This window comes from Lepidochelys kempii, chromosome 8 (assembly GCF_965140265.1).
Source record: "Lepidochelys kempii isolate rLepKem1 chromosome 8, rLepKem1.hap2, whole genome shotgun sequence".
Lineage (NCBI taxonomy): Eukaryota > Metazoa > Chordata > Testudines > Cheloniidae > Lepidochelys > Lepidochelys kempii.
The window spans coordinates 92,759,769-92,773,240 of NC_133263.1; the positions used below are offsets into that span (position 1 = coordinate 92,759,769).

Sequence of the window (13,472 nt, forward strand, 5' to 3'; positions counted from 1 at the left end):
TTTAATTGTAAACCTCTGGGAAATCTGCGCTCCCTGTAGATCCCAGACTATATGACTGTTGGTTATATGCCTTGCATGATGGCTTTATACTCTCTCTGATGTTCAACAAGTTTCAAAAACACTTCATACTTCTTGTCATAAAATCTGTGTAAAAAAAATTAAACAAATTTAAAGTTCCGAGGCAATTTAAACACCCCACAATAGGCATGTTTACTCTAGCCAGGGAAGCACCAGAAGTGGTTTTGACTCAGTTATAAATGACAATTTTATTGGCAGTAGAGTGCTGTGTTTTGCCAGAGCTGACTTTTTACCCAGACAAGTGATTTCAAGTTATAATTATACCTTTTGCTTACCCTAAACCTAGCTTTGATTTTCAGCCACCCTCTCCTATGCAGAATTCTCTGCTGGTGTAAAAGAAGGCAAGTCCATTGACTTTAATGGCATATTGCCCATTTACACCCACCAACAGAGAGAACTTAACCCCAAGGGCCTAATCCTTTTCAAATATGACTAATGCCTCCCCTACATTTAGTCAAATCCTCCCTGCTCTTTGTGCTGTCTCATGCTAAGAGATACTGGTAACTCCTTGTTCCCCAGCTGCCAATGAAGGTGAGAGAAAGCAAGATTTTCACCCTACAAGCCTGGAGAAAATGAAAGCAGTGGCTGCATCACATACAATAATTTATAATTTCCCTCTAACTGAAAAATGTTTTGCTCTCTCTGACTGTTCTTAAAATCTTGATCTGTGCTGCATTTTACCACAAACCTTTTCCGTTTCCCCTCAGCAACAGAGGGACATACACTTATTTCACTTGCTAAGCTGTATGAAAAATCAAACTTTGGATAGTACATGGACCCGAGTAGCTCCAAAGTGGGACAGTCTATTAATTTATTTGTAGATGTTCTAATTGGCCAGCAGGTGGTGCTCACACACTTCTACTGCACATTCATCGACTGCTCTACAGAATCTGCTGTCCAGTTTAAGGCTACTGCTACCACGGTTCAGATTTAACCAGAACACAGTTTTAAGGGTTAGGCATTTTTACTCAATGGAATAGGTCAGAGCCTTCATGCTATGGTGAGGGATGCCTTAGAAATACATAGCTGGAATGGAGCTATTCCGGTATAACATATACAGCACCATAATGCAGGTCCTTAACTAATTCAGCATCTCCAAAATGTGAGTGTCCTTGTCTTTCACCTCAAGACGGTTGTAGTATATGGAGATTATAATGCTAGTTTGTTAATCATGGGTAAAATTTTCAAGGAGCCTACATCAGTTCTGAAAATGGGGCCTAGACTCCTGAATCATTTAGGCACTTTTGAAAATTTTACCCCACGCCTTTTTACGCTTCGTTTGTGACATTTCCCTGCTAACATACAATGTAAATAGGGACACAGATGTTACTGCACTCAAACAGGGCTAGAAGCAGACAGGCATTTACTTTGGTTGAAGTGATTGCTTCACTCTCATAAATGGATACTTAAAAATCAAGATTACCTTTTATCCCTGTGGTTTGGTAGCACGATTTTCCCGATTTTTCCCATTCTCTCCATGGCCTCCTGTTAAAAGATAAATACAAGCTGGAAATGCCTCCTTTAATTTAAAATACTTTTTGACAAGAACAAAGTTTTTCAAAAAACCTATCAGAACATTATTAATGTATTTTGTTTCAGGTTAACAGAACAGATGTCTTAAAATATGTTCAATCCCATTATAAAGTAGTCATGCGAACAAAGTACAGTACTATAGACTCTTCAATGAGGCAAAAATCGGTTCTTTTTTCTTACTAAGAGTCTGGGGAAGAGCGGACTATCTTCTATTATTTATGGTAACTGGAGGAAATGATACACACATCCCTGGGGAGCTGATTTCTCTAATAAAGTGGTATTTTAGAAGAGATCTCTTAATCCCTTTTCCGAAGTATCAATTCCCTGAAGCGAGGCAGGCCAAAGTGTGCTCCAGAAGCCAAATGTAACTCGTGAAGTTCTGCAATGTAGCTCACGGCTGCCCTCATCTTCTCATACTGAGCGGCAGCAGGCAGAGCTCCATCCTGATCTGGGTGAGGTCAAAGCAAAGCCAGGTTTGGAGACTCCTGAGTTCCTGAAAAGGGATCCTTGTGCGCAGTCATACTGCAGTCAATAGGACTCCCTGCAGGTGTCAGGGTATGCATGGAAGAATCCAGTCAGTATTTTAAAAAAATATGGGTTGCTCCTCTGGAAATGATCCAAGCTTTACCGATAAATATTTATGTAGACGGGTTTTAGTTTTAAGCTGTTATTCACCTAGTTATGGAGCTTTTCTGGTTTATTGGAGAGAACACCCACCCATCCACAGAAACCATCGTGAATTAACAGGGTTTTTTAAACTTTGTACTGAGCTGCATCACTGCCTGTCACCTTCCTTTACTGTGTGTTGTTTGTTTGGGCCTAGACCCTACATGAGCACCCTTTCGTGTGACCCTATTTTAAATGGGACTCAGCACTGGCGCCAGGATCATGCTTGCAGATCCCAACACAGGATAGAGCTTTAGACTGTAAGCACTTTGCAGCAGGCATGGGTTTTCCCACCTCTGTAAAGAGCCCACGCACACTTTGAGGCAACATGGGCTCATTCCAGCTCTCACTGAAGTCAGGGGGAGTCTTTCCATCGAGTTCACTATGAGCTGGATTGGGCCCTGTGTGAGAAAGTAACTCATACTAATGTGCAAATCTCAGACAGATTGGGATAAACACCCTAAAGTTACAATCCTTCTCCAAAGTTTGAGGTCTCCCTTTTTCCTCAGAATTGAGTTTCCCTCTTCCCTTCCCATGACTTCCCCTATTTTTAAATATGCCAGTTTCAGCCTGAGGAGCGCTGGAAGCTTCTCCAAAGGGGCTGGAACAATTTGTATAGGGGGGGTGCTGAGAGCCATTGAATTAAACTGTAAACCCGGCATATAATGGAAACCACTTCAAGCCAGGGGGTGCGGGAGCACCACCAGTTCCAGCACCTATGGGCATCTCTGCTGCTTTCTGAGCATAAGTAGCTTTAAATGGAGCGTGTGGCTGTATGATCCCTTTGGGCTTGGGTGGGGAGGGTACGATTATAATGGGAGTCAGAGAGCAGGATGGAGTCCTTATTGAAGAAACCTGAAAACAGGCTCTGGCTGCAGTTTAGTTTTCTGAACTGATTCACCCACCCTGACAATACATTTCTTATGTTTTGAAAAACACAAAGGAAGCTGGCACCCAAGCTATCTTTTGAGTCTATCGGGCAAATACTTTTGTATTTTTAAATACATCAGAGTCACATTAACCAATATTTAGGTCTGTTAGAGATTTATATATAGCGTGAACTGATCATGGTCATTGTGACAACATAGCAAAGAGAGTTAAAAATGGGTCAGCAATTTTCAAATAACAATTTACCCATTTTAGGGTGCTCAAAATATCCCAAGTGATTACTTACTATAATTTCTTTTTCTCTCTCTCTTTTTGTATTTCAATGATTTTTTTGTTTAAAGTCAGCTTGGCCATTGTTAATTTGACAAAAAACTTTACTCCCAGAAGAGATGTAATTCAGCAATTTTGGAAAAAAAGAAAAAAAGAAAAAAAAAACACTGAAAATATGAATTTATAATGAAAACAGAAACAAAGGAAGATTAGAATTGCCCTACTGAATTAATTAAATGGTCAATCTAGTCCAGTATCCTGTCTCCAACACAGCCTTAAATATAGTAAATTCATAGTACTGCTGTTCAGAAATAGTTTATTTGAGGTTTACATCCAAATCCATAATGCCAGTCACCAAGAATTGTGCGTTCTTAATTTGAATGATGATATAACTTCTTTGTTTGCCAGTCTAGACTGTACAATGAATACAGTGATTTAAACACAATGAATTCTCTCTTAAAACAAAATATTTTGTAAAATTGCTTTTTAATCATTTCTTTCTTTCCATAAAAGCTACACTATAAATAAACCATGAAAGTTCACATTTGATCATTATTTCTAAAGGCTGGGCAAGAGGCAAGTGAAGGGTTTTTGCAGAAAAAAATAGAGGCACTGTGGTGCATAAATAAAAGAATGCATTCATGATTACTAACCTTTTGTTATAGTGTCAAAGCTGAGACAGATACAAGCCAGTAAACACCCTGCTTACCAATGAGAAATGTAGCAGAATGGGAATACCCACTTCTGTATGTGGATAGGAGATAAACAGGGCTAGTGAACACAATTCTCTAAACTCCAGTAATGTTTCACAGGAGGACACGGAACTACAGTTCTCACAGAGAACTGTTATTCCAAAAACAGGTAGTTTTAGGCACTGACTAGACAGCTGCCACCTAGGGCCCAACATTTCAGAGGGGGCACCCATGACCCTGGGAGAAGTTCCACTTCAAGAAGAAGTCATCTAGCTCAAAGATCCCAAACTCTGGGAGCTCATCCTCAGAGTACAGGATGCACAAGGAGGCTGCTGGGTAGGAAGACAAGTTTCCCTGTCCTGATGAGGGGAAGGGGAAAACAAGTTCCCCTTGGGGGAGGGATAGCTCAGTGGTTTGAGCATTGGCCTGCTAAACACAGGGTTGTGAGTTCAATCCTTGAGGGGGCCATTTAGGGATCTGGGGCAAAAATTGGGGATTGGTCCTGCTTTGAGCAGGGGGTTGGACTAGATGGTCTCCTGAGGTCCCTTCCAACCCTGATATTCTATGATCTACAGTGTTGTGTTGAATAATACCAGTAATGCCCATTTGTATTCAGCGGTCTAAAAGTGTATCTAGCAATACTATTTCTAGAGCAAACTCATTCTGTAGTGACTAATGATTGAGCTGAATTTCTTCTCTAAGCATGGTCCATCAGCAGAGTTATACATTTAGGACTACATACTGCCCTCAATACACAGCAGATCACCCCATAATGTCAATGTGAGGTTTGCTGGGTGCATGAAACCAGCCTTCTTCCAAATTATCCATCACTGAAGTATCTAAATGATAAACCATTTGTAGAAGTGATTTACACAAACAAGGGCATATATTATTCAAACTGCTTATTTTGAACCTGGCCAAGGACTTGAAAACCTACAGGTGGAGCAGAATTGTCCATTGGTCCCATAACACCAATTTCCAGAGAAAACACTATTTTAATATAATAGATAAAACATGAAGCAAATTCCAACCTCTGCCCATTTAAAAATGGAAGGAAAGCGAAAAAAAAAATCTTTTCAAATCTAAGATGTAATAGGATGTAACTCAGCAAGGCTCTATACACGCTGGGTAACATTTTGAAAAACACCTAAGTGAGTGAGGAGCCTAAGTCTAAATTTTCAAAGCTGACTTAGGTTACATCTAGACTGCGATAAAAGACCTACTGGTTTGGACCAGCTAACTCAGGTCAGCCACGGGACTTTTGCTGGAGTGTAGACATACCCTTAGGCACTATGGGCTAGATCCACAGAGGGATTTAACTGCCACTTTAAATGCCTAAGTCCAAAATTTAAAATGCTTGCTCAGCTGCTGCCTCACCTGGTAGGCACCTAAATTCCCATGGCGTCTAACTTTTCACTAGTAAAGTCCCCTACGTTTCTGCTACTGGGCATGCACAAGGCCACCTAAGTCCTGATGCTGCCAACCTTCTCAAAGTCTAAGCACCAGCAGGATCCACAAAGGTGGATTTCCCCTGCCTCTCTTGCCTGCTGGACCAGATCTGTTAGGTGTTCTCAGGGTTGACCTAAGAGTATACCTATCAGATCAGACTCCACATAAAGCAAGAGTGGTGGGTCGGCCCCCTTACACCCTACAGTCCAGTGTTTAGAGCACTCAGCCAGGATGTGGGGATACATCAGAGCAGGGACTGGAACATGGGTCTCCCAGGGGAGTGCCCTAATTGTTGAGCCGGAGAGTCATACGAACACAGCCACAATGGGTCTCCAACAGTGGCCTGTACCAGAGCTTCAGGGAGAGTCTACAGAACAGAGCAGTTTGAGGTACCCACCCCTGTCTTCTGGCAATTGGAGGTTTAGGGTCACCTCGAGAATGGGGTTGCATCTGTGACTATGTCGGCATCTGTGACTATGTTGGCTAACAGCCATTGGTGGACCTATCCTCCATGAACTTATCTAGCTCTTTTTTTAACTCAGTTATAATTTTGGCCTTCACAGCATGCCACAGCAATGAGTTCCACAGGTTGCCTGTGCATTGTGTGAATAAATACTTCCTGTTGTTTGTAATAAACCTGCACCATAGTCTCTGCACACACTCCCTGAAGAAACATTTATTGAGGGGAAAGAGTAATTTTGTAATGCTGATGGTTAGGAACTACTTTAAAATTGTCCTTGTAAGAATTCTAAGCAACCTGCTTTTGTTTAGGGATCAGTTTGTTTGACAGATTAGTGATCCAGACTGTATTATCTGTGCTTATAGGACTCAAATAAACTTATTTATGTAACACTTCCTTATCCGAGCATTGCTTCCTGGTGGCATATGACTACATAAAGAAAGTATGTGATGGACTGTCCACTATATCAGCGCTAGTCTCCTTTTTTCTCAAAGTTGTTTGGGTTATAGGGGCAGATCTTGCAGAGTATATAAAGCCTAAAGTCCAGAACTCAATTCCCTGTGGCATTTGGATTGTAGCAAGCCAAGTTTCAAATCATGTTGTGTATAAATATTAGAGCTACACCAAAATTTCAAACTTAAGACCAAAGTGTGAAATTTGGCTTTTTATTGGTTTAGTGGAAAGCTGGAAATTTTCACACAGTCCCCTTGTTCTATTGTGTGTTTGTAACCCTAAGACCTCAGGAATCTTTGGTTGTGAACGTGTGTGCTTGCAAGTAAGAGTCAGAGGAGGCAATGGGTAGATAGGGGAATAGATCTAAAGGATGGGTAGTTAAGTGGTTAAGGAACTAGCCTTCAGAGACTTTTCATGTCTCTGCTCTGCCACAGATTTCCTGTGTGAACTTGGGCAAGTCACTTAGCCTCTTTGTGCCTTGGTTCCCCAACCCCCAATGTGGACAATAGCACTTCCTTACCTCAGAGGGATATTGGGAGGAGAAATGCATTGAAAACTGTGAGACAAGGTGGGTGAGGTAATATCTCTTATTGGACCAACTTCTGTTGGTGAGAAAGACAAGCTTTCGAGCTGCACACAGCTCTTCTTCAGGTCTGGGAAAGGTATTCAGGGTGTCATAGCTAAATACGAGGTCGAACAGATACTTTGGTACAAGTAGTTAGCATATATTCTAAGGGACCATTCAAAGTGAAGTCCGGGACCGACACAGCTACAACAACGCTGCATACATCAATTAAAGATTGTGACACACTGTGGTGATGGGGGCCATATAATAGGTTAGATAGAGGAGTAAAAGATTTTCTCAGCTGTTAGGAAAGAAGGAAACATGAGCCAAAAAGTATTATACCATTAAAAAAACCAACCAAGTTTGCTTGGGAAGGGTGATATTAGGAGTTAAGTGGGGCCTGGTTCATAGACCTCATATGGGCCTGCCATACCAAGGAAGGATGGTTTTGTGCTTAAGACACTGGACTGGGATACATGAGAACTGCCATGGACTGCTTGTGTGACCTTCGGTATGTAATTTAATCTTTCTGTGCCTTAGTTGCCCATCTGTAAAATAGACAGCCGGGGCACAGAACCTTTTCTTTCCCCCTAACCCTCGTTTGTCTTGTCTAGGGCAGTGGCTCTCAACCTTTCCAGACGACTGTACCCCTTTCAGGAGTCTGATTTGTCTTGCGTACCCCCAAGTTTTACCTCACTTAAAAACTACTTGCTTACAAATCAGACATCAAAGTGTAACAACACGCTCTTACTGAAAAATTGCTGACTTTCTCATTTTTACCTTATAATTATAAAATAAATCAACTGGAATATAAACAGTGTACTTACATTTCCTTGTGTAGTATTCAGAGCAGTATAAGCAAGCCATTATCTGTATAGAATTTTAGTTTGTACTGACTTCACTGGTGCTTTTTATGTAGCCTGTTGTAAAACTAGCCAAATATCTAGATCAGTTGATGTACCCCTTGGAAGCCTTCTGCATACCTCCAGGGGTATGTGTACCCCTGATTGAGAATCACTAGTCTAGTGTATGTCTACACTGCAATTAAAAACCTGCGGTTGGCCCTTGCCAGCTGACTCGGGCTAAGGGGCTTTAGTTGTGGTGCAGATATTTGGGCTTGGGCTGGAGCCCAAGCTCTAGTAACCTGCAGGGTGGGAGGGTCCCAGAGCTCAGGCTGCAACCCAAGATGGAATGTCTACACTGCAACTAAATGGCCCCATATCCATAGATACCAATTCCATGGGTGCTCCAGGGCACCCATCGGTAGCCCCCTTATCAGCTTCCTCCCACCCCCCGGTAGCTCCCGCCCACCAGCAGGCCCGCGGATCAGTATCTCCCGCCTGCCGCAATCAGCTGTTTTGTGGCATGCAGGAGGCTGGGAGGGAGGAGTGAGGACATGGCACGCTAGGGGGAGAGGGGCAGAACTGGGTAGGAAGAGGTGGAGTGGGGGTGGAGCAGGGGCGGGAAGAGGTGGGGGGTGGGGCCTTGGGGAAAGGAGTGGAATGGGGGTGGGGCCTGGGGCAGAGCTGGGGGTTGAGCACCCCTCAGCATATTGGAAAGTCGGCGCCTGGGCCCATATCCTGAGCAACCACAAGCCTGAGTCAGCTGGCATGGGCCAGCCGTGGATTTTTAATTGTGGTGTAGACGTACACTTAGCCTGTAAACTCTTCAGGGCAGGGACTGTCTCTCCCTATGTGTTTGTACCAGGCCTGGCCCAATGAGGCCTCGATCTTAGCTGGAGCCTCAAAGCATTACAATAATACAAATAAATATTACACTATACGTGGGTGAATTTCACCCTAAACAAGAAGAGGCAAGAACAGATGTACAAATGGTACCGGGTAGCAGCAAAGGCAAATGCAGAAATGGCCATCGTACTAATCAACTCCTCTTCCTAAGCACTTCGCTACCCCCTGACTCAATGACTAGCACCAATGCGACCTACCCACCGTTGCGCAGCCTCCCAAGGAACCTGCTCTTTCCCCAGACGGGGCGAGTAGATGGACAAAGCCAGAAGAGGAGCAGCCATGGCAGTGCAGCTGTCTGATTTCGTGCAGGCTCTGATGTTAATCACTTATTCAGGAGGTCAAATTTAGAATGGGATTGAGGGTCGACACTCATTGTCACATCATCTATCAGCTGGGAAATACGTTAGGGTCTAAGTACTGGCCACACTGTTACTAATTTTAGGTTGTTTTCTTGTTGATTCAACTCTGTGCATTTCTGTGACCCCTTAAGTTGCCTGTGACTAAGAAATCATTAAGCAGCTGGCTTTGTGGGAGCTTTATAGCTGGCACCTCACCATGCCCACAGCAGGTCAGATGCCAGTTTGACCGTTTAGGGGTGGTTTCAGTTTACACAGGCAGTGGGAGCAGCCCAACAGTCAAGCTCTTGTTTCAGTTTCAAGGATTGTTGGCATTGGGTGCAGTGACTCAGTTGTCTGTGAGCAGTGCATCAGCAGTCCTTACCCCTACGCTAGGGTTCAGCAGTCCTTGCCCTGGCATGAGTGTGTATAGCTATCCATATACACATGCGTATGGAGTAATTGTGTCACCCACCGCTGAAATGTAGCTGCTTCTGGGGTGGAACAAAGCAGCTATGTAACAGCACACAACAGCACTACCGGAATATTTTAGGGGAGAAAGTGAAGAATACTGTATTTAACCAAAACCGCAGAGGAATATATGCGAACGTGTCCCAGACTTGAATGTCTTGTGTTGTTTGGCAATATAGTCGAATGGCAAGGGCACCAGCCTCGAAGTCAAGCAACCAAGTGCTAGTCCAGGCTCTGCCACTAACCAGTTGTGTGACCTTGGTCAATTCACTTAATCTCTGGGCTTCTCTCACCCAAAAAAGGTAGGCCCTGTGGAGCAGGTGTGTCGGATTGGGACCTCTGGATTCTAGACTAACATTTTGTATATATAGGAGGAACGAAGCTAAGGAGAGAGCAGCAGGCATCTTCTGGGGAAGACAGAATATGGGGTGGGAGAAAGAGATTAAGAAATTGGCACCACCTCACGTGGCTATGGATTTGATACAGTATTTTGCCACTGCAGGGAAGGTGCAGGATGCAGGTTTATTCAATTGATTTCTTGTCATGTTCATGCTGCGCATACAGCTTTCCTCACCTTTAGTTCAAACTTTTATTTGCCACCTGGCAACTGTAGTTTTTAATTTTATTTTTGCATCTGTATGTGCTTTATGAGCAGGACAGGGTTTGGTCAATTCATTCCATATGTTCGTTTACTCTTATAACATTTTTTGGCTCTAGCCAATCTATAGACATGCCTCCCTTAACTCAATCCCCACACAGTGTCTTCCAACCACGGTCCTGGGGTATCCAGCTGGGATTTAGTCACGAGAACAATTTCTGAAGCCACTTTGCTTCACCATTATTGCATTAAGAAAACTGTCACATTCTCAATAGTTCCTAGTTCTCTGTGTAAATGCAACCAATTATTCATTCACATCTTTCCAACACCAGCTCAGTGGACTTGACTTTACCTCCTCCCATTTCAAGTACATTCTTCACTATACTCCAGCGGCTACATGGAGGTTAATGTGTGAAATCCCAGTTGTAAGTTTTGATTTGTGATTTTTTCTTTTCTAGTTACAGTTGCTTGAGAAATGCCAGAAAGCACGTGAGAGTATCCAAGGAACAAGATCACCATCTATACAGACTGGGTTGTATTAAGGGAAGTAAGCTGGATAGTTGCTCATATAAAAACTAGAGGCTTTTAAAATGTCTTCTGTTATTATAAATAAGGATAAGAGTGAGAGGTCAAAACTGAGAGAGTAGGCCTGCATGAAAGTATCAACAGATCTCTGTGTGGCAATCCTACCGACATCTTTGTAAATGAAAAAAGTCAAAGCTCACTTAATATCAACTTTAGCTAGCATAGCGTCATCAGGTGAAGTGCGCTGCTTTTTGAGGGTGCTAGAGGTAGAACCCCGAAGAGTTATAGTCTGGAAAATCAGTTAGTTTGGAACTTAGACCTGGGATGCAGGACTATCTTATCCTTGTGAAGCGCAGCAGAAGGAAGTCAACCACCCAGGTCTGTAGCTCACTCAATTTTCTTGCTGATGTTATAATCACGATAAAGACAGTTCTTTGGGGATAGAAGGAGTACTCCCCCACTTCTGTAAACACTGAATTCTGGTTCCCAGATGGAGCCTATTCTCAAAATGAGGAACATACACAAGTAAGATATTTTAGAAACCTTTTGACTGCTGAATGACTGATGAAGCTTCAGCTGGCAGATGGAAGGGTGATACTGCTGCCCAAATGCACTCTGATGGAGGCAACAGAGAATCCTGTCCTTTTAAAGGTAAGTACAGAGACCAGAACATTGTGATTCATGTTGACCAAGGTGACAAATAAGTAGCCAGAGAGCACACTGACCTCTTCCACACAGAGTAACACTGCCTCTTTGACACCATGCAAAACTGCTACAGCATGTCCTTTGGAGAAAGGCTGCTCTATGCCTCGTGACCAAATAAGCCAGTGAATGGAGCCCTTGTGCCTGTTCACAAACTAGGGTCAAATAGATTTTGATTTTTGACAAGTTTATTCATTATTTGTAATTATCCAAATATCTAATACAACTATATTCAGCATACGCCTGTTTCACAGACTATCTTGCTTTGACTGTTAGTGTTATTAGTTAGACTGCATTGGGCCCAAAATGTGCTAGGTTCTTTCCAAACACAGAAAAAAAAAGAGCATACCATCTAACCTTACATTTAAGCTCATGGGTAGCCCCATTGACATAAGCACAAACTTAAATGCTTTGCTAACTTGGGGACTCATCCCGCAAGTGCAAGGGAGAGACTGTCTTCTCCAGCCCATCTCATCTGAGTGTCGTTACAACGCTCCCTGCTGGCATGCCACTCCCTCCCTTGACATAAATAGGTAGCTCACTCAGTAATTAAACCAATAACTGAAGGCGAGATTGGGACTTAATGATCCGCCTGCAGTAGGGGGCAGAATACTGATGTGCTGCCTCTGAAGCAGTCTGGGAGGGAGACTGTGCCTTGCAGTTGCAATCTCCCTTCTGGTCTCCCTGCTGCTACAGGGAAGGAGTAGACACTACACTAGGTCTGTACCGGGCACCGTGTTTGCTGTGATGCACTAGCACAGCTGTGTTGCTGGAGGGTTAGGTTGAAGCAAAGGCTGGGTGTGTGCACCACCCACTTGCCCAGGAAGGGACCATAGTGGCTTCGTGGAGCCTGTTCTCCCTCCTGTGTTGCTATGTAAAGTGGGCAGATGGAGCAGAGGTGTCGGGGGCATCCCCTTATGTCCCTGCACCAGCTACGTCACAATTTGTTAGTTTCTTGTAGACTTACTGGAAGATCTGGGTCTTCAGGAGGGAGGACATTGTCATAGCCAAGTGGACCACCGCAGGAAGGAGATTCCACTGCAGTGGGGGAGTCTGGGAAAAAAGCACATAATGCTTAAGGGAGATGCAGCCACAAAGCACCTCAAAGCTGGTGGTGCAAAGGGGAGCAAGTATGACACAGTCAGAGTTATGTAGAGCCTCTTCTGACCTCCTTCTCAGGCTTTTCTACTAAGGAAGCAGGTGCTCCTCAGTGGGATACACCCTTATTCCTACTGTTAATTCTCTTGCCACCTCCTTCCTCTCACTGACAAGGGCTCCTCGGAATCTGGAAGGCTGCAGGTTTGTGATGTGCCTTTGGGCTGTGACAAGGCTGTTGTCTCTCTGTTTCTGCATGTCACTGATCTGCTTCCCTTTCATCTTTGCTCACCCTGATTGTCTATTGGACAAGTTCCCCCTTGCTCACAGGGCAGCCCGCCATGCTGACCCGTTTATGTTATTTACATGGGGAAAGGCTCGGCTTGTATTCAGAAATGCAGCACGAGGAGCTTTGCAGGTGCTGCTGGGGTAAGGAGAATACATCATGCACATTCCAAAGATTGTCGAACTGAATCCAGCCATTCTGAAATGAGAATAAAATTTAAGGAAACTCCTTATGGTCTACTGCTCTTTCAAGATGTGAACGTGTCCAGTTCTGCTCCCCTGACTATTATAAATGCTGGCTTGTATCTCTTAGAGAGAGCCTGCCAAAGGGAAATATAGCTCTCTCTGTTATTAAAACCTCTGTGTAGCTTACAGTGTCTTTTTGTATTTCAATAGTCTTTCATGCTGCAGAAAAAGAATGTGGCAAGTCAACTTTTTGGATCATATTTGGAAGAAGCTAGCCATCCTTCTCAAAAAATGTCAAAACCTCCCATGCCCTTTACCTTAGCTGTCAATCAGGCTTGACATTTTCTTATATATGAAACAAAACTGATGACTATTAATCTCCACCTGTCCTAGAGCCACAAAAGAGTCTTTGATTTTGGTAATATTACATAACCTGTCTTACTAGCAAACTTAAACGTGCCGCATGGTTTTGC

The 13,472-nt window shown here is 43.5% G+C and overlaps 1 protein-coding gene across 4 annotated transcripts in view; it reads right to left on the reverse strand.

The window, feature by feature from the left end:
- Positions 1–13,472, reverse strand: part of FGGY (FGGY carbohydrate kinase domain containing) — a 191,948-nt gene continuing 178,476 nt past the window's right edge. For 2 of the 4 annotated variants that reach the window (XM_073357532.1, XM_073357530.1), the window contains 3 exons: positions 12,401–12,486; positions 1,502–1,563; positions 27–144 (listed from right to left, as the gene is read on the reverse strand). In XM_073357532.1, coding sequence (XP_073213633.1) covers positions 113–144; positions 1,502–1,563; positions 12,401–12,486 — 180 coding nt within the window. In that variant the 3' untranslated portion in view covers positions 27–112. Of the gene's footprint in view, positions 145–1,501; positions 1,564–12,400; positions 12,487–13,472 lie in introns of all 4 variants that reach the window. The other 2 variants (XM_073357533.1, XM_073357531.1) reach the window with 1 other exon arrangement.